General features: G+C 52.1%; 3 protein-coding genes and 1 long non-coding RNA gene across 8 annotated transcripts in view; 1 reads left to right on the forward strand and 3 right to left on the reverse strand.

The window, feature by feature from the left end:
* Positions 1 to 1360: 1360 nt before the first annotated feature.
* Positions 1361 to 2442, reverse strand: LOC123351127. Its single transcript, XM_044990329.1, has 2 exons — positions 2334 to 2442; positions 1361 to 2229 (listed from the first exon to the last, which is right to left on the reverse strand). The coding sequence occupies exons 1-2, from the start codon at positions 2380 to 2382 to the stop codon at positions 1361 to 1363; spliced, it is 918 nt and encodes a 305-aa protein (XP_044846264.1). The 5' UTR covers positions 2383 to 2442.
* The window catches only part of C16H22orf15 (chromosome 16 C22orf15 homolog), a 30230-nt gene continuing 13057 nt past the window's right edge, over positions 2140 to 19312 (forward strand). Inside the window, exon 1 of the mRNA XM_044989527.1 lies at positions 2140 to 2253. The gene's annotated coding sequence lies outside the window, so the exon portion shown is untranslated. The remainder of the gene's footprint in view (positions 2254 to 19312) is intronic.
* On the reverse strand, positions 6525 to 7028 carry LOC123350794 (pre-B lymphocyte protein 3-like). The gene has a single exon (XM_044989529.1). It carries the CDS (start codon positions 7026 to 7028, stop codon positions 6615 to 6617), a length of 414 nt encoding a protein of 137 aa, XP_044845464.1. The 3' UTR covers positions 6525 to 6614.
* Positions 14204 to 17597, reverse strand: LOC123350795. 5 transcript variants are annotated; one of them, XR_006573824.1, is made up of 4 exons: positions 17289 to 17597; positions 16513 to 16602; positions 15328 to 15479; positions 14204 to 14408 (listed from the first exon to the last, which is right to left on the reverse strand). It is a non-coding gene; the product is annotated as an uncharacterized LOC123350795 (long non-coding RNA). The 5 variants fall into 5 exon arrangements; XR_006573826.1 differs by lacking the exon at positions 17289 to 17597 and adding an exon at positions 17214 to 17233; XR_006573825.1 differs by lacking the exon at positions 17289 to 17597 and adding an exon at positions 17107 to 17228.

The following is a 19312-nucleotide window of genomic DNA, read 5'->3' on the forward strand; positions in this document are numbered from 1 at the left end:
CCACTGTGTGGTGTTATTAACACATGTTCCCAGTCTGGGGCGTGGCCAAACCAATTCCTCAGAAATAAAGGGCAAGCTCACACCTCAGCCAGGGGTAAACTAGACCAATGGACCATTACCTGCTCAGTGGCTATTCATTGGCAGGAAAAGGACATGGGTGAAAAATCTGCATCTTAGCAAAGTAACAGCATGGAGTTCCTGTCCACACAATCTGCCTGTTGCCATGCTCCCGGCTGGGGGTACTTCTGAAAGAGGGGAGAGGACTATACAAAGAAAGGGGAGACACCCAAAACACCCCACCCCCGCCCCGCCCATCGATTCACTGCCCCAGAAGGAACAACGGGAGCAGCCATTCCACTGGGGAAGGTTCCTGGCCTGAGAAGTGCGGCCACTAAGAATCTGTTGAGAGCCAGAGATGAGAAAACTTTGTTTTGCATTTAACATAGTTATTGAGTTAGGTACTAACTGTGTTTCATCTTTATTTTCCTTGCAACCATTTCTCATTTTTTCCTCATTACTTAGACTCCCTTCAAATCTCTCTGTTTGTAGTTAATAAACTTGTTTTCTTGTTGTATCTGCTCTAGTGTGTTTGAATTGAAGTGTTTGGGAACCTCCGTGGAAGATAATAACATGTGTGCATATCATCAAATAAAGTGACGAACTTTATAGAAGCTTGTGTTGCCCAGGAGAGGCTGGGCAGTGCAGGACATACGTTCCTGGGGGGAAATCAGGGACTGGGAGTGTGTTGGGGTCACCCTGCTGTATAATTCAGGCTGGTAAGAGCCTAGGTGTGGCTGGCTGGCTGCAGCACACACAGAGACACACTGGGAGTGACCTACATGCCGGAGGCTCTTTGTGAGCAATCTAGGCTGGAGGCTACAGCAGCCAGGCATTGTCCAGGGCACCCCAGGTTGAGGGCAGGGGTGACACAGCTGCTCAGTAGTCTGGACTGTACTCTGGGCATGTCACAGGTGTATGGATGATAAGTGCTATATTAGTGCTACAGGATTCTCAGTATTCTTCAGTGTATCCCAGCCTTAGCAGTCGTGTTTTCAGCTCTTCCCCACCTGTGGAGTCTCTGCCCACCCCCATCTCCCACCAAAGGGGAGAGGCTGTTTCTGCTCAGGCAAGAGCAGCAGGTAAACACTGTTCCCGGCTGCCCCTCTCAGGCCTTAGAACTGCCTTGGCCATGCTGCGGTCAGTGCAAAGGATTCTGGGTGTGTCTGGGAGCTAAATGTGCCCCCCATGCAACAGCGCTGGAACCAGGGCACCTGTCTGGAGGGAGGTTGACGCAGAGCCAGGAGGGTGATGGGACGAAGGGAGCAGGAAGGGGCTGGCAGGGGCTGACTCTCCGTTTTGCCTAGGTGCCCTGCACCAGGGGCCATTTTAGGCCGCATGTTATCAGGGGCTTCCCTAAGCCTCCCTTCCAACCCACCCCAGCCCTGTCAGGGCCATTGACCTGCAGTAGCTGTGCTCTGCTGCCATCTACTGGGCAGCAATGTGTCCATGCTCTGACGGGCTCCCTCGCACGTTTCGCAGAGGCCCAGAAGGTGTGGTGGACAAACCCTTCCGGGTCCCATATTTTACATGGGGTGCAGACTTCACTCTTTGTGGTGCAGGAGAACGGACAGTGTTTCCTGGGGACCCTGCCATGGAGGACGGCTGCCTCAGCTTTTAGCGACAAGATGACTATCAGAAACCAAGAGACCCGTGAGCAGTGACCAGGCCTGAGCTCACAGGGTATTTCAGTGCTGAGGGTGCGTCTCCCACATGAGGAGCTGTGAGGGAAGCAGGAGCCAACGTCCCCTGTGTAAGAAGCAGGCTGGTGCTCAGAGCGGGCACAGCCTTGCCGCAGGGCTGCAGTGGAGTGAGAAGGTTTTTGTCTCACTTCCCCATAGGACGGTAGCACTGTGCAAGCACTCCCAGTCCACGTAGCACAGTAATAGACGGCATCATCCTCTGCCTGGGCCCCCGTGATGGTTAAATAGCCAATCTTGTCGGAGCCAGAGCGAGAGCCAGCGAACCGGCTGGGGACCCCCGAGCCCATGCCTTTGTTAGATTCAGTGTAAAAATACAGCAGGAATCTGGGGACGCTGCCCGGTCTCTGCTGTATCCAAACGACACGGTTGGCACTGACGGTGTAACTGCCCTCTAGCGTGCAGGGGAGCTGGACATTCGCCCCGGGAGACACGAACTCGGAGGGCGGCTGAGTCACTTGAGCGTAGCAACCTGCAGAAAGCAAAGAGCAGGGGGGTGAGCACCGCTATTACTGCCACGTTTTCGGCTGACCTGGGTTTCCAGGCGTGGTCAGATCAATCTGCTGTAGCCGTTACCTGTCAGGAAAAGCCCCAGGAGACAGAAAGGCAGAGCGGGCTGGGCCATGGTGCAGGGAGATGGGGAGAGGTCACAGGAGCTGGGTTTCTGCTGGTTTGCAGCCTGTTCCCTGCCTTTGTGAAACCCTGTGGCAGCCTTTAGAGCCTTTATGGGCAGGGGTAAGGCAGTCGCATATGCAAATGAGCCCTCAGGGGTCAAACTGGGGCAGCCCAGTATGCAAATGAGACTCAGGGGTGGAGGTCAGACATCGTTCTCTTTTCATGATCCAGACACCCTCAGTTCTCAGACCTGCCGCCCTGGGTCAGACCAAGGCTACAGCCACTCCGGTTTCCTGGCTCCAGAAGTGGCCAGAGTAAGGAGTTCCACCCCATTCATGAACATATGCAACGATCCCGATGGCCTTCTGCTCTGGATGTGTCCCTGGGAACAGATCAAGCCTCCCCCTGAGCTTGTGGGTGTGGGGGACTCGGCAGGATAAGTATCTGGGTACAGCTCACTTAACCATTTTGCAGCTACTGCTGCACCTCTGTTCCTCCTGTTCTCTGCCTGCGGCACATACCAAGGGCTGGAATACTTTGGTCTCTTTTGGTTGTTGGGTTCTGTGTGTGAATGCTGGGTGGGGATTAGTGGCCTATGATGTACAGGAAGTCAGGCTAGTTGATCTGATGGTCCCTTCTCGCCCTTCTGAATCTAAGTGAAAGTGAATGACAATGACGGGGGTTGACAACGGAAGGCACGTTGTAGAGAAGCTTCATAGATTCCAAGGCCAGAAGGGACCATTGTGACCATTAGTCTGGTCTCCTGTAGATCTCAGGCCACAGAACTTCCCCACAATAATTCCTAGAGCAGAGCTTTTAGTAAAACATCCCTGATGGAGACTCCACCACAAAGCTGGGTAAATTGTTCCAGGGGTTAATTACTCTCACCAGGGCCGGCTCCAGACCCCAGCGCGCGAAGCAGGCGCGTGGGGCGGCATTGTCGGAGCAGGGCGGCATTTGGCTCCGGCGGACCTTCCGCAGTCATTCCTGCGGGAGGTCCACCGAAGCCCGGGACGAGCGGACCTGCCGCAGGCATGACTGCGGAGGGTCCCCTGTTCCCGCAGCTCTGCTTCAGCTCCCGCAGGCATGACTGCGGCGGGCGCGCTGGTCCCGCGGCTCGGACAAAGCTCCCGCAGGCGTGCCTGCGGATGCTCCACCGGAGCCGCGAACCAGCGCACCCGCCGCAGACACTTCTGCCCCGGCCATGGGACCGGGGAAGGGCGGCGCGGCCCTGCTTGGGGCGCTGTAATTTATAGAGCCGCCCCTGACTCTCACCGTAAAAATTTACACCTTTTTTCCGGTCTGAATTTGTCAAGCTTCAGCTTCCAGCCAATGGATCTTCTTGTACTTTTGCTAGCCCATTATTATATATTTGTTCCCAGTGTACGTACTTATAGACTGTAGTCGTCACCCCTTAACTGGCTCGTTTTGGTAAGCTGAATTGATTGAGCTGCTTGAGTCTGTCACTGTGAGGCAGGTTTTCTAATCCGTTAATCATTCTCATTGCTGAACCCTCTTCAATTTATGAACAGCCTTCTTGAATTGTGGGCACCAGAGCTGGACACAGGATTCCAGCAGTGCCAGATACAGAGGTGAAATAACCGCTCTACTCCAATGCAAGATTTCCCTGTTTTTGCATCCCAGGATTGTATTAGCTTTTTTGGCCACAGCATCACACTGGGCTCTTATGTTCAGTTGAGACACTACTTCAGGCAAGGGTTTAGCCTGTTAAGAGTTAAATTTAGACTCTAGAAACCATGTTACACCTTTTGTTTTGTCTGTAACCATTTCTGTTTATATTAGTATCCTTACCCACTAACCCATAAATCTTAGCCTTTGATAACAGACGTGCGATAGTTGTCACTACGCAGCTATCTCAGTGATGCAGGGTTATAACGGAGTTTATCCTCCGTTGACTCAAAGAAGCTAGTGTGTCCACTGTCCCCTTGGGGACAACAAGGCTGGAAAGGCCTGGGAGTGTCCAGTGACAGGGGCTAGACACCGCCACGGATCTGGGGGTTGGTGTGCGCCTATCACTGCCTGCACAGAGCCAGCAAGGCCTGTCCAGGCCTGGGAGGCAGTGCTGGGTTGCTAGAGGCGGTTGGTTTCAGGCAGGTGAGCTACAGCCGGCACAGACAAGACGGCTTCACACTAAGGGCAGGTATGGTGAGATGCCTCAGAACCCCGGGTACCCCTGGGGAGCGTCACAGTAACCAGACAGTCTTATATTAAAACCAGCAGCGTCAGTAACAGAGCACTAACTCTGTGCTGTGTCTGGATCGACGGCAGCGAAGCATCCAGCTGCAGTTTAGAAAAAATAACAATTGGGAGAGGTGAAAGAGAGTATGTTCCAAGCGTCCCAATGAACTCCACGCTGCACAGGATACAGGTCATGCAGCTAATTATTAGCATTTATTGTTTGTATTGCAGAATCTCACAAAACCCTCAACCAGGATCCAGCCCCCATCACGCTGGGTGTTCTGCATAGCAAGTGACACGCGAGGGAGAAGCGTCACATCATCAAACGTTGCTGGACATGCCCTAAGGGCAGGACGCAGTTAGCTAGATAACACTGGCAGCTGAGTCACCCTCCGTGGGTGTCCCACACACCAAACCCCTCCAGTGTACAATGCTAGAGCGAAGAATGTATTACAGCAAAGTAAGGCCCCAAAAGCACAGGCAGAGATCTGAAAATCCAGCCCTGGGATCGTTAAACAGGCTCATTTTGGCCCCAAACCTGCACTCACTTAAACACAGGCAAAACTTCCTCTCCAGAGCAGCCCCATGGCCGTTAATTCTGGGTTTTGTTGGGCCAATAAAAGGAGCCTCTCAGGGGGGCTGTTTGTCTCTGGTTTGGACTTGGGAATTCATTGACTGGAATGCCCCGTGCTCAGCAAGTGTGATGGTGCTCAGAGTTCGCTAATCACCCATTCCCTGGTATACACCAAAGAGAGCGGCTGTTCCCAGAGATTGGCAGGCAGCTCCGCTGAGGGCTGCAGGGCCAGGCCAGCTGTGATGGAATGTTATCATTAATGGTTATTATCTACCCAGCACCAGTGTGTGCAGGGCACTCGCTCCCCTGCCCAGCCACGCTAACAATCTGTCTGAATTTCTCAGCTGCTGTCTTGGCAATGGCTGAACCCAACTCACCGAGCTCTTCGTGCGTCCCTCTGGGTCCTGTGAGTCTGAGCTAAGGACTGGTGGTTCTACACCCCACTCTCCACCCCCCACACGATGTGCATGCTGATGGCTGCTGGCCACGGTTTCATGGTGATGTGCTGCCACCATCTTAGGGAAAAGCTCCCACCAAGTTCTCTCTCTCAGCCCCTATGGGCTAATGGCCTTGAAGAGAGCAAGGAGGAGAGACCAGGAATCTCTTTGTCTTCTCATTTAAACAAAAATACTTCCTCAGAACCTCAGAGCTGAGAAAGAAGCCATCAGCAGCTGGCAAACACTTATGCTGGTGTAAATCAGAGAAGTCCCGAGACTAGGGTGACCAGATGTCCTGATTTTATAGGGACAGTCCCAATATTTGGGGCTTTTCCTTATATAGGCGCCTATTACGCCCCACACTGTGTCCCGATTTTTCATACTTGCTGTCTGGTCACCCTACCCGAGACTGCTCTAACTTACACCGGGCACTGGGCAGGGTCCTGAATGGGCCCCGAATACAGGAAGGTCACAGGTAGCTTAAAGGGACTGTCTCTCTCCACCACCAGAACCATCCTTTGTTCCTGTCCCAAGCCCAGAAGCAGAGAAAGTGAGAACCCAGCCCAGTGTATGTAGGAAAGGCAGATAACATACTCCTGAACATCAGAACCAGTGCTTTAGAAATCCAGCTTTTATGTCAAGCTGTACTGGGTGCCCCACATGCAGCTGACGGGGATCTGAGCAAATGGACAGGGGCCTGCGGGCAGGGAAGACCAGCTCCGTTAGGTAGGGTCTCTGTGCAGTGGGAACTGCAGGTGCCCAGCACCTGGCAGGATCTGGCCCTGCGTGTCTCGTAGCATTCTGTGCTCCACCAGGTGACATGCGTCAAACAGGAAGCCACCATCTGTCACAGCTCTCTGAGCATAACTGACTGGGGGGGGGGCTCACCTCTAGGCTAATTTAAGGGTGGAGCACATGAGCCGTTTCTTTTTTCCATTCCTTATAGGGCTGCGGTTCCCTCAGCACGAGGCTCTGCAAGCAGGGGCTCATCAGAGTCCCCCGGGGACCAGCACAGGTTTTGGTTCCACATTTCTAGAGATAGTAGATGGGATATGCGACCGAGCAGTAATAGTCAGCGTGGTCCTCAGCCTGGACCCCGGCGATGGTCAGAATGCAGGCGTTGCTGGCGAGGTCTTTGGACGCAGAGAAGCGGTCCGGAATTCCGGGGGGCTTGTCCTTGTCCCACTCCGAATTGTAATAGAGCAGGTACCTTGGAGAGCTGCCAGGTCTCTGCTGGTACCAGGCGACCCCGAACTCTCGGATGTTGTACCCAGGATTCAGGGCACATGAGAGTTTCACTGTTTGTCCCGGCAACACTAAAATGGAGGCCGGCTGAGTCAGCACCGGCTGCGCCCTGGAAGCTGAATGAAACAAGGGCGCAGTTATGGATGGAATGTGCCGATCCCACCCCCAGTGGCTGAACTGTGACATTATCCCCTCCGGCATCACCTCCGTACCAGCTACAGGTTAACCTCTCACGTGTCACACCTCAGACAGCCCGTCTGACCACGCCTGCCTGCTCCGCCCATCCCTATCTGCAGCGCAGCAATAGCTCAGCACAGGAGCCTCGCCCTTCGGTCCCTCCCTCTGCAGAATTCCCTGATCGCCTCCCACGAGAACGTACCTGGCACCAAAACCCCTGGGAGGAGGAGGAGAGCCAGGAGGGGCAGCACCATGGTGAAGGCCTTGGAGGAAGCCAGAGGGAAAGGAATCGGCAGCTGCTGTGCAGCCGGGCCCCTGGCTTTGTGCAAACCTGCAGCAGCTTTAGAGCCCTGGGGGGCCAGGCAAGCCAGGTGGTCTATGCAAATGAGCCCTGGGACTCAGAGACTCCATCAGCTGATCAGGTGACTCTCTGCTGCTCTCTGTACTGTTCAGCCACAAGGCCAACACTAAGAGGATGAAGCTTCAGCCACCACCACAGGGAAGAATGGATTCAGGGCTGACACCCCGGGCTGTATTTTGGGTTATGGCATTTGCTGCGGAATCCAGCCTCCTCCTCTTGTCTGTCCCCCTCCCCCTGCAGGTGCCGTGCGTATGAAACATGGAGCTGGGTTCCATTCCAGGTCTGGCCACAGACCTCCTGAGTGCCCCTAGGTAGCTCCTGTCCTCTCTCTGGGTCTCCGTTTCCACATTTATAAAGCAGGGATAATAAAACCCACCTCCCCCACAAGAGCTCGGAGGCTGAACTCATCCATATTTGAGAAATGCTCAGATGGAAAGTGCTACTGGAGGAGAACCTAAGACCAGGCTCCTGTCTGGGCAGAGCGAGCCGCTTTCCTTCAGAGAACTGGAGATCCATCCAGAGCCGGGCCCGGCGCTAGGTGTCAAAGCGCAGGAGCCTTTCTCCAGGCTGCTGTCTAGTCACAGACACTAACCACAGACGGACCCTGGAGCTGTTTCTGAGACTAAATCACCGTGACAAGAGCTACTGCTGCTCTGCTGTGGAAGACAGGAACAACCCACCCGGCCTTCTGCCTGGATGCCAGCACTGGAGCAGCCCTGCTGCAAGTGTGTGTGGAACCAGAGGATCAGCCTAGAAACCTGGTCTCTCTGCTATGGCTGCTGCTGTAATAATAGCAGCACAGAAATATACCTAGGGGCACACCCAGGCCTTCACTGAATCCCTCTGGCTGAGCTGGAGACAGTGACATGGAGAGTGTCTGCGGGATCTGGAACCGGAGGAGAAAAGGGGCTGCCAACTTCACACATGATAAGACACATCCCCAGGCACCACAAGGAGAGACCCAGAGAAAGACGCCGCAGGGACGTTCTGCAGCAGTCAAAGGCCAAAGTCTCCCGGCTCCAACAGCCTTTAGAGTGACATGGGAGATCATTAGGCAAATTAGCTCTATCCCCCTCAGACCTTATTGCACAGGTCAGTCAATACTGGAATGCTCACTACGGTAATTCAGAGGATTGGCCTGTAGCTTCATGTCATGATTTAAAGGGCACGACTCAAGTATCTGTGACGCACTCTCTGCACTTGCAGGGTAAGGAACTGGATAGAAATTACTTGGCTTGCAAATCTTTTAAACGGAGGCCTCAGCAGACAGCATGCCGGCCAGCCAGGGGTGTGGATGTAGAGGGGAAGAAGGTTTGATAGAGGGCCTGGCTTGGCCGGACCAAACAAGCTTAGCTGGGGATGAATAGACCCTGGAGTACGGGAGAAGGTTCTGATGGACGTTCGTGGGGAAGAACAGAGGGAGGAGGGATTTTCACAGGTCTGGAGGTTCGGATAAGCACCACATTTAAAATTGAATCATCCAGCATTTGGGGGTCACTCGTCACTACTGCCAAGGAGATGGTCTAGGTGACGCATGCCGCACCGTTTGGCACAGTCAGCAGTTCCCTCAGGAGACCCCAAGGCTGAAATAGCAGCAGGTGCGATAGGTCAGGATCAGGGGGCGATGGTGCAGTTGCATGGAGGACGTGTGCACAGGACCTGCCCATGTGAGGGGCATGTGGAAATGAGCAATGAGCCATAATGCCGGGGGTAAGTGAAGACCAGAAATGGGTCCTGGCTGGAAGGGAGGCTCAGCTCCATTTGCTGATAGGATTGAATCAAATCCCACTCTTGACGTCAAACGAATGGCAATGGGAGATCATGGTGCTGGGACACCTGCAGAGAGTGTCATTGGGGAAGGGAATGGAGGGATTTCCAAGCCTGCAACAGTGATTCGGAGAAAGAAAAGAGAGAGCAAAATGTACAGGATGGCAAAACGAGATGAGACGAGGAGAGATGCCATTGCTGGTCATGGCTGAGGGGCTGAGCACTGTCCTTCACGGCGTGTGTTATGAAGCGTCTAAGGGGTTCCCACACCAGTTCTCTACGTGACTATAGCACTGTGCACTGTGCGGGTATCATCCCAAATTGAACAATAATAATCAGCCTCATCCTCGGGCTGCACCCGTGAAATGTTTAAATATCCTTCGTCGAGGCTGTGATCTTTGGAGCCCGAGAATCTCTCCTGAATTCCCTCTCCTCTCTTTAAACCACTTTTTGCACAGTACTGCAGAATGAAACTGGGGGCACTGCCAGATTTTTGCTGGTACCAGTCTACACAATAATCCTCGAACTTGGCCCCACTCATGACACATTTCAGAGTGACTGATTCCCCAGGTGCGATAGACACGGAGGGCTCCTGGGTCAGGACAGGCTGGGTTCTGCAGGAAGCAAAAACAGTGTTATTGAGGCTGCTGGTGGGCAAGCAATGCTGTCAACTGGGCTTGCAATAGTCATCGAACCAAAGGGTTTTCCAACCTACTGCACCAGCCCCGTAATCTGGTGTAGACCCAAGTGACATAACTTTACTAAAACTCCATACAGATGGGAGGCAGAGCTGGCTCTGCCCACTGGGAGATGCTGACAAAGCAAACCCTTCTTTGCTTTCAAGGGTTTCCTCTGCAAGCTTATAGAAAACTCCTGGCAGCACTAAGTCAGCAAGACTCAAAGAAATATACTGAGAACTTATGTGCTAAAGAAAGCACCAGGAGTCCCAGTGCCACAGGAAGCTGGGGTAGCATGACTGTCCTGCACCAAAGGAGTCGAATGAATGAGAGCACTGCTGAGTCCTTCTGTGCGTCTTTGGCTCTGCTACGGACCACATGAGCTTTGCTGGGGCATTTAAAGCAGCCCCACAGCAGGAGGGGCCAGGCAAATCTGCCACTCCCTTGGGAGAATTTAGGTGGGGAATTGGTTTTCACCACAGCACCAGAATTGGACCCGAAACCCTCCCATGCAAACAGAGGGGCCTGAAGGGATCAGCTGGAGTGGAAGCCCAGGAGCCGCGACCGGTGTCAATGAGCCCGCTCAGGAGGCTGCAGTGCCCCAGGCAGTGTTGATTCACCTGGTCTGGATGCACTGTATTGCATTGCGCGCACCGAGTGCCACAAGGGATTAGTACGGCCAGGAGCTCAGCAGGATTCAGGGGTTAGACATGTAGAAAAGAACATGAGCGATAACTTGTTGTCTATGTGCTCTGCCTTGACGTGAATACTGGTCTATGCGCACAAAGTATTACACCTGTAACCGGAGACTGTGGAGCATGGTCTCATGCCCTGCGCCCGTCCCCTGGCCCCTGCACTACACTGCCAGGCCAGCCCAGGCTGATGGTCCAACCAGTCCGGTGCCTTGTCTTTAGCCGGGGCCAGGACCAGACGCTGAAGAGGAAGCCGTAAGACCCCCATAATGGGTAATTATGCAGCAATCCAGACGGCTGCTTGACCGTGATGTCGCCCTGGGATCGGACAGCGCCTCATGAGAGGGAACGACAATGACTGCGGCTTCGTCAGAGCAGCAAGCGTGAAAATCCCACTTAGCCAATCAGTGCCAAGGGGATAAAGGGTTTGAATGAGATTTGAAATGCTCAGCGTGTGAGTTCGCACCGTGCCCTGCACAAGGGGGCTCTGGTCCTGACTGGGGCCTCTGGGCACTAATGCAATTCACCCTCCTCCTCTCCCATCTCTGAATGCAGCAGCGACCCGCAGACACAGGGGCAAGCAGCATGAAATCAGGTGTTGGAATGTGCTGCCCTCTGGTGGGGACTGGGTGCTGTAGCACTGCCTGTGTGCAAGCCTTGCTAGGTGAGTGTCCAGTTTATAATTACGGTGCTCTCCTGGTAACAGGAAGTGAGCAATCCCCGTAGGGACACACTCGGCCCATGTGCCACATGGGACCATTCCACCTCCGCTGGCTTCTCTCACGGGAATGGGCTGGATGGGATTTTGCAGATTTAAGGCCAGGCAGCCACACAGACAAATACAAACTGGGCTAAGCCGCCTGGATGACTCCTTTAACACCCTGAGGGGCAGCCAGTGTTAATTACACTCCTTCCCCTGGTCCTGGCTGCACTCCACCCAGGGAGTTTGGGAGGGACGGTGCCTCCTCCTTCCAGAACTCCTTGGTGCACAGGGGACGATGCAATCTGCACCCTCCCTTAGCAGGTGTAGCCTGCTCCCCGCACCAGGCCTGCGGCTCTGCAGGCGGGTGCTGGCAGGGGTTGGGGCTGGATGCAGGGAGCAGTCCCTGTGCTCCCCTGAGCCCATGGACTAATATTGACCTGCCCTTTGCCGGGGGTGGCCGTGCTCTCCCCAGTCACCCACACAAAAGCAAGGCACAGTCTGACCCGGAACATTCCACCTGAAGGGAACCTCCAACCCCCACAGAGCATCCAACCCCCAGGTAGGTCTGCAGCCCTCAAGCCGCATCCAGCCCGCACAGAGCGTGCAGCCCACAGGGACCAGTCAAGCCACACACAGCGTTTGACCCAGATGGAGTCTGACCCAGCCTGAGCATCTGAAACACACAAAGGTTCAAACTCACCAGGAGCCTCCAACCCAGACCAACTGCCTGATGCCCCCTGGGCCAGTCTGGCTCCCGCCCTCCTGCACCCCAGCTGTTTCTGACCTACAGAGAGTGTTTGGTGGCTGCAGCTTCACAGTCCAGACCCAGAGCGTGCTCTGTGTGAGGGTCTGAACGTTCCCTGTTCATGGGAGGTCTCCACTACACACAGCTTGGAGCTGTAATGCAGACGGCAGGGAAGAGGGATAACCGGATACAGCCAGGATAACAGGACCAGCCTCAGCCATCTGACCCTTGTGTGATGCCCAGTGGTGGCCTCTCAAAGTACATAGGGAAACCAACATAGAAAGATTTGCTCAGAGCCAGTTTTACAGCAGGTGGTAGAGAACATACAGGCCTTAACCCAAGGCCCGTTAAAGCCAGCAGAGAGATTCCCATTGACCTCAGTGGGCTTTGGGTCAGCCCAGGCAGGCTAGAAATAGGTAATGACTGCGGTGGAGGCTCTTGAAACATCCTGATCATGTCTGAGAACTGTGCACACATAACCTGGGAAAATGCAAACTATGACTCCTCTGCACTTTTGTGACCATCTCTGTTCAGACTCAGACATAAGCTTTGGTGTGGGAATAAACAGTGAGTGACCACCAGGTTTGTGTGTGAGAGAGAGATCCGCCTTCCCACGCAAACCTGGTGTGAATGTCCGCTCCACACAGACCTGGTACGATCTCCCTGTGCATTGCTCTGGTACAGTGTGAGAGCAGAAGAGGTTCCTGTTGCTTGAGCGACTCTCTTTTGTGTGTGTGGCTTCACACTTCATTCTGCAGGGGAAGCAAAGGGGGTGGAGGTGTCAGCACATCTACCCCAGCAACAGCTCCCGTGCCTCACCACTAGACCAAGAGGTCTCTGCAGAACCTGCCTCCGCTCTGCATGGTTTCCTACTTCCTACAGCTCTGAGCTATTCTCATCTTGGAAGGAGCAGTGCTGTCACTGCTTGTGATGATGTGGCAGCATCTGGGGCCTACCACAAGAGATCATAGTGCTGTGCAAAGGTGTGATTCCATATCGCTCAGTACCAGCTCTTCTTGAGCGGTTACATGCATCGCTGCAGAATTTCACTTTTATTTAAACTTACAGCCCCTGTGGGTGGGAAGAAAATCTCTAAACAGGCCCCCTGCAGCACTGTCCTGAGTCTGCAGACAGATAGATTGAAACCGTGCCAGATTCTGATCTCAGCGGCACCGTGAATAACTCCACCAAAGTCAACCAAAGGCAGCTGAGTTACTTACTCCACATTGCTAGTGTAACTGAGATCAGAATGTGGGCAGGTAGGTGTCAGAGAACCGTGAGCTATGTGGGGCTGTGTGTAGCGTTTGGGGATAGGGGCAGAGCCTGAGTAAAACTCTGGCACTATTTCTGACCCATGGTGAGTAGAAGTTATTGAGAATCTGGGGTGATTTAGGAAAATAACAACTGGCTTTATTGGGGATTTAGCTGAACTGAGCTGCAAGGCCATAGGCCAGCTGTGGAGAGAGAGAGACTCTTCTCCAAGCTGGAGAGAGACATTTCAGATCAGAAATGCAGGTATGTGAAGCTGGGCATATCCAGCACTGAGACCCTGTGAAAGGCATCTGTTCACTCCCTCTGGGACACCTGGCACTGGCCACCGTCGGTAGACAGGATACTGGGCTAGATGGACCCTTGGTCTGACCCAGTAGGGCCATTCTTATGTTCCTCACTAACCCCTCGGCCCTAGTGGTTTGGTTAGTGCCGGGGGAATAGTACAGGGTTCTCCAGGCTGAGTCGAAGGAGCCGTTCATCGCCCGGCGAGCGTGGTCAGAGTAGCCGGCTCTGGCAGCAGGGCTAGTCATAGGTTTCACTTTCGGCATTAGGCAGGACTGCTGAGGCCATTTGCTGAGTGAACTTGGTGTCTCTTCCAGCCTACCCCACGCCGGCTGGGAGCACTGTGGTGCGATCCTCTGGCTGCGCAAGGAGGGGCTTGGTTGAAACGCTGCCTGTGCTTTGTTTGACGTGGGAAAAGCTGGTTCAGTCAGTGCCACGACACTGCAGGCACAAACACCGCTGCATCGTCCCTGGGTGGGTGGCAGAGAGGAAGATGGCAGAGTTTGGTACAATACAATCAGAGACGGGGAGGGGAGAGAGGGACCTCAGACCCTGCTCACTGCAGGGCATGGGCCTCAACAACAAAGGCCAAGTGGACACTTCATAGCAATATTGTAGGGGCCTGAGGATACTGTATTCATGTCCCGTAGACGCGCTCCACCTAGAGATCAGCTCCACCCAACCACACAACTTTCATCAGTACATTTATTACATGCCAGAGCCACACCACTGAAGAAAAGGGGTGTTTGCTGGAGACAGTTGTGTTACACGAGATGGAGGGGATACATTCACGGTGCCTGAAGCATGGCATACACAGTGTCCGTTGCTGGGTCACTGGTCCCCGCTCTGGGCTCCTTCGTCACTGGCTCGCCAGAGTGAGCGCTCCCCTCTGGAGAGGACACCACCTGAGAAGAAGCAGAACCCCAGATCAGCACAGGTAACAGTGACATCCACTGAGCTGGGAACCTCGGCCGGAGGCAGAAGAGGCTGAGATGAAGTGAATGAGGCAGCTCCATGTATCAGCCACGATGAGAGCGGGGCCCGAATGCTGGGCTGTCCCACAGCCCCCACAACTGCAGCTGCTCTTCCAGTGTCTGAGCTGCAATAGCAGCTGCAGTCTCTCCACACCAGCTGCAGGGAATCCCAGGCCCCTAGATTCACGTAAACATGAACCTGCGGCACCTGCAGGGCCGGCTCCAGGGTTTTTGCCACCCCAAGCGGCGGGGGGAAAAAAAAGCACCGCGCCGCTTTCTTCTTCTGCAGCACTTTGGCGGCAGGTCCTTCCCTCCGAGTGGGATCGAGGGACCCACCGCCGAAGAGCCGGACATGCTGCCCCTTCCCCTTGGCCGCCCCAAGCACCTGCTTGCTGCACTGGTGCCCGTAGCCGGCCCTGATTCTGCCCCTGACCCCCAAAAACATGGCCTTCCAGGCTGGCCTGGGCAAAGCCAGTTCAGAGATCTGTCTCTTGGCATATAGTGCTGGGTAGACACCCCCCCATGGCCATCCCAGTGGATCCCCTGCTCAGTCCCTATGTGGGGCTTAGGAGGTGCAGAGGCTTTGCACAAGCCCTCTGCACTGGGGTGAATTTCACTCCGTGACCTGGGGCAAGTCAGCTTATGCCTCAGTTTACTCATCGGTAACTCTAGGATAGGAATATCCACCTACCTCGCAGCATACGGTGAGGTTTTTAAAGCACTTGAAAAGCCTCAGATGCTACAGAAATACAAAAAGTTACTGCTCTCATCATCTACATTAGTTATCAAAGTGACTCCGCTGGGACTGGAATGACGTCTGAGCGCTTTCAATACAGAGATCAGCACTTACACTGTACTTGCTCCACTGCAGTTTTGAATAGATCATTTCACTGCCGACGGGCTGTGTAAAGGACTCTCTCCGGGCAGGGGCAGGGGTGCTGCAAATGGGATCGGACATTTCCAGGGAAACTTCTGGTTTCTTGGCCTGGCTTCGGCGCTTTACTAACATAAAATACAGAAGGACACATGCACATTATGGAATGACTTGGAAATATCTACTGCAGGCGTGAGAGGAAAGATTGAATTCTACCTCGGTGTCTCTATTTATAAGCTGGGTTCTGGCTTTGTAGGGGCTTTCAATATTTTTCTTCTGTTAATTTATTTTACACCAAAAGGCCCTGATCTAAACCCCTTGCAATTAAAAGGAATCTTTCCATTGACTTCAGTTGCTGTCGATCCAGCTCTGGCAGCTGAGGGGCCATACACTGACTCTATCCATGCTCACAACTCTGGACATTCTGCCTGAAGTGTAGACACATGTAGGTGAGACCCTGCACCGGAGATATAAAGAGTGTGGAGATTTGGTGCCCATCCCCAGCTGTTAGGTATTAGAACTGGGTGGCCAAACGGCGGCTCGCGAGGCACATGCAGCTCTTTTGCAGTTAAAGTCTGGCTCCCAGAGCCCCCCATGCCCCCCATTTTCCACCTAACAGACTGGTGGGGGGGGGGACTCAGAGCTTCTGCCCTGGGATGGGGTGGTGGGACTCGGGGCTTCAGCCCCACAGGGCCCCGAGCCTTGGCAGGTGCCTCCCGGGGGCAGAAGTCTGAAGCCCCAGCCCCCTGCTGCAGGGCTGAAGCCCTGAGCCCCGGCAGGCACGCCCGGCTCTCAGGTTATGAAGATTATCATATGTAGCTCAGGGGGTAAGTCTGGCCACCCTGTATTAGAACATGGCTGCTTTGTGCATGCACCAATCATGCCCTGTCATAATTAAAAGGTTTCTTATCTTCTCATTCTTTGCTTTGAACTTAAAGAATGTTACAGACTTGTCAATAAAGAAGAGCAATAGCATGGAGCCATGTATGAATTTAGGAAAGACATCCTGAACTGGTCATTTCCCAGAAGATTTGCTGTACCTCACTGAGACAACAACAGTAACTAAGAACATTTAAAACAAACCATGGCTGCAAAGTGTAAGATGATGCCTAAAGAGAGGCAGGGGAGATCGTTTGCACTTCTTTACTAGCAACTACTTACATGTAAAATACAAGCCCAAAGCAAGGAGGAACAGAAGTAGCCCAGCAGTCAGACTCGAGATCAGCAGAACACTCACTGTGTCTGAGGGGGCTATAAAGGAGAACAAATAATATTTGTGAAAAGTCAGAAAAGGAAAAGAAAATGAATCCCTTCCATTTGCTCCTGTGCAAAGCCTCGGGCGATATTGCCCCTTCGATTAACGATGAGAAAGGCGCTCGGATACTATCGTATCAGACCCTGAATAGACCAGAAAGACAACTCCAGTAGACATGCAGGACCGCAGCAAGTCTCCCAGCCATACCGTACTTAACATTCCTGGTATTTCAAAGGTAAAACACAAGCCGAAAGCCCCTTACAAAAATTCTTCTTCATACATGTTAAAAGAAGGGAAAGACAAACCCCACAAACCCACTGTTGAAACTGCAGCTGGCAGGTCACCTTGAAGTAGACGCTTATCCCTTTTTGGGACTGTTCTAAGACTGAATAAAGCAAGTCCTAACCTCAAAACAATGTGATTTTCACTCCCTGTTCACATATTTACCAGCACAATCAGCTGTGAATCAGAATTACCACATCATAAATTCAACCTGCTACCTTCATAACTTCATCCCTTGTCCACAGATTTCTTATGCAGTAAATGCAGTGAGGATTGTCTCAGGACAACCTTTGTTAGTTGGTATCACACATCACTTCACTGTTACCTAAAAGAATTGTAACACTAGCTCCATATCACCAGTAATCAGCAATACTAATCAGCCACCAATAAGTCATCTCACCAGCAGTAAACAGCCTCAGATACCCAACATTAACAGCGGAGACACTGAGGTCGGTATCTGTGTGAACAAGCGGAGTGTGTTTGTGGTTTTGTAGATGCTTGAAGTTTTTCCGTTGATTGATCCCCAGCTCTTTTTCTTGATAGCAATCACTGGACTTGCAAAACCCAACCTCGCTGCACTTCAAAGGGTTTCTCTTTCAGCCAGGCACCATGAGCAATGCTTTTCTACAGCCACGCTGCAAATGGGCTCTGTGTGAATACTGCAAAGCTTTGAGAAGCATTTCCGGCTGGGCTAAAGGCGCCGGCCAGGTGGTCTGTGTGGACGGGAACTCCATGCTGTTTCTTTGCTAAAATGGAGATTCTTTTTGCCTCTTCCCCCTTTCCTGCCAAAAAATTGCCACTTAGCAAGCAATGGCCCATCCGCCTTGTTTGCACCTGGCTGAGGCATCAGCTTACCCTTTGTTTCCCTTCCTGCTGCTGACTCTGTTTATAGCTTAAATGCAAATTAGACAGAGCACATATTCCTTGGTTTGAGGACAGACCAGTTTGCCAGCTTCTGTTTGGGCAGGGCTATGGTTTGGAACGTGCGTTACCACCACTACACAGGGGCATCTTATAACTTCACAGTGTTGCCACACATATTTTACCAGCACAACGTTGACCAGACAATTATGAGTTTTCAAATGATACCTTACAAGACACACCTTGTACAAAGATTATTGCAATAGTGTGTGGGAGCTGGACACGGGTACATTCTATCACAGAGAGTGACTGGTTTCTTGGGACTGAGTGTAACCTGAATATGTTGTGATTTTTGGTGGAAGCATGGGCATAGTTTTGGAGGGCAACGGGGGAGGCATTGCCCCCCCCCCAAACTGTAAGCCTTGGACAGTTGCTGAATTTGGCCTGACTGGAGCTGCCCCCTCAAATATAGAAGTCAAACTATGCCTGTGGGTGACCATTTATCATATAGTCCAGGTTGCCTGGATGGCGAGATAGACTGGAGAGTCTAAGGGGACGATCGGTGACTCCCTGGTAAGACTGTTACAGTGATCTAGGAGTTCTCACTAGTTACTTACTTGGTGAAATCTACTTATAGAACATACCACCAGTTTGGGTGTCTGCCCTGCTTTTGACAGTCAGCCCGGAGGTGGGCACTCACGGTCGAGAGCTGTTGTGAGCCACTCCAGACAGTGTGACAACGATCACCGTCCCTACTTCTTCAGACACACAACTGAGTGTCTGTATTTTAAAAGTGCCCTGATGCTTCTCTAAAATATCCAAAGATGGTAAAGAGCAACGGTTTTGCTAATATGTAAAAAACAAGCAAATCCTTTGCAGTTTTCTTGTGCAAGGAATCTGAATTCTCAATTGTTCTACACAATCCAGTTCCCAATGCAATAAACTGTGAACATTCATTCAAAACAATTAGTTTAATATTAAAATATGCTTAAAGAACTAGGGAAAAGAGAGAAAGAAATAAGATGAACATCTTACAACAATCTGCAAGCAATGCAATGTTGTAGGGATACTGCTAATGCTGTAATTTTTCTTGTAGTCAATTGTCACTTGGAAATTAATATTAAAACATGCATCAGATTCAAGAACTGTCATTGAGTTTTACTGGGGTTTAGATGCCTAGCTCTGTTCAGTGCCTTTGAAAAAGCAACCCTAAATACTGACTTATTATAACAGTGTTTATTTATAAATACATACCCGCCTTAATGATTATAAAATAATCTTTGGATTACAGTTAATCAATTCAATGCATTAAAATAACAGCAGATCATTACTTACATTTAAGAGATGGTGTTTTATTTGTGGATTAAAAATTTATACCTCTTGTCCCTGAATCATATGTCAGTAAAAAGACAGACAGAGATGCAGTGTCAATAAACTCTATAATGCATAAAGCAGAAATTACGTTTGAAGGTTAATTCCAATGATTAAGAACTGGGGGAATTAACAGATAGGGCCAAATCCTTCTCATTTTACTCATCCAGAGAGTGCCTGATCCAAAACCCA

The sequence above is a fragment of the Mauremys mutica genome, chromosome 16, assembly GCF_020497125.1.
Source record: "Mauremys mutica isolate MM-2020 ecotype Southern chromosome 16, ASM2049712v1, whole genome shotgun sequence".
In the NCBI taxonomy this organism is placed as follows: Eukaryota; Metazoa; Chordata; order Testudines; family Geoemydidae; genus Mauremys; species Mauremys mutica.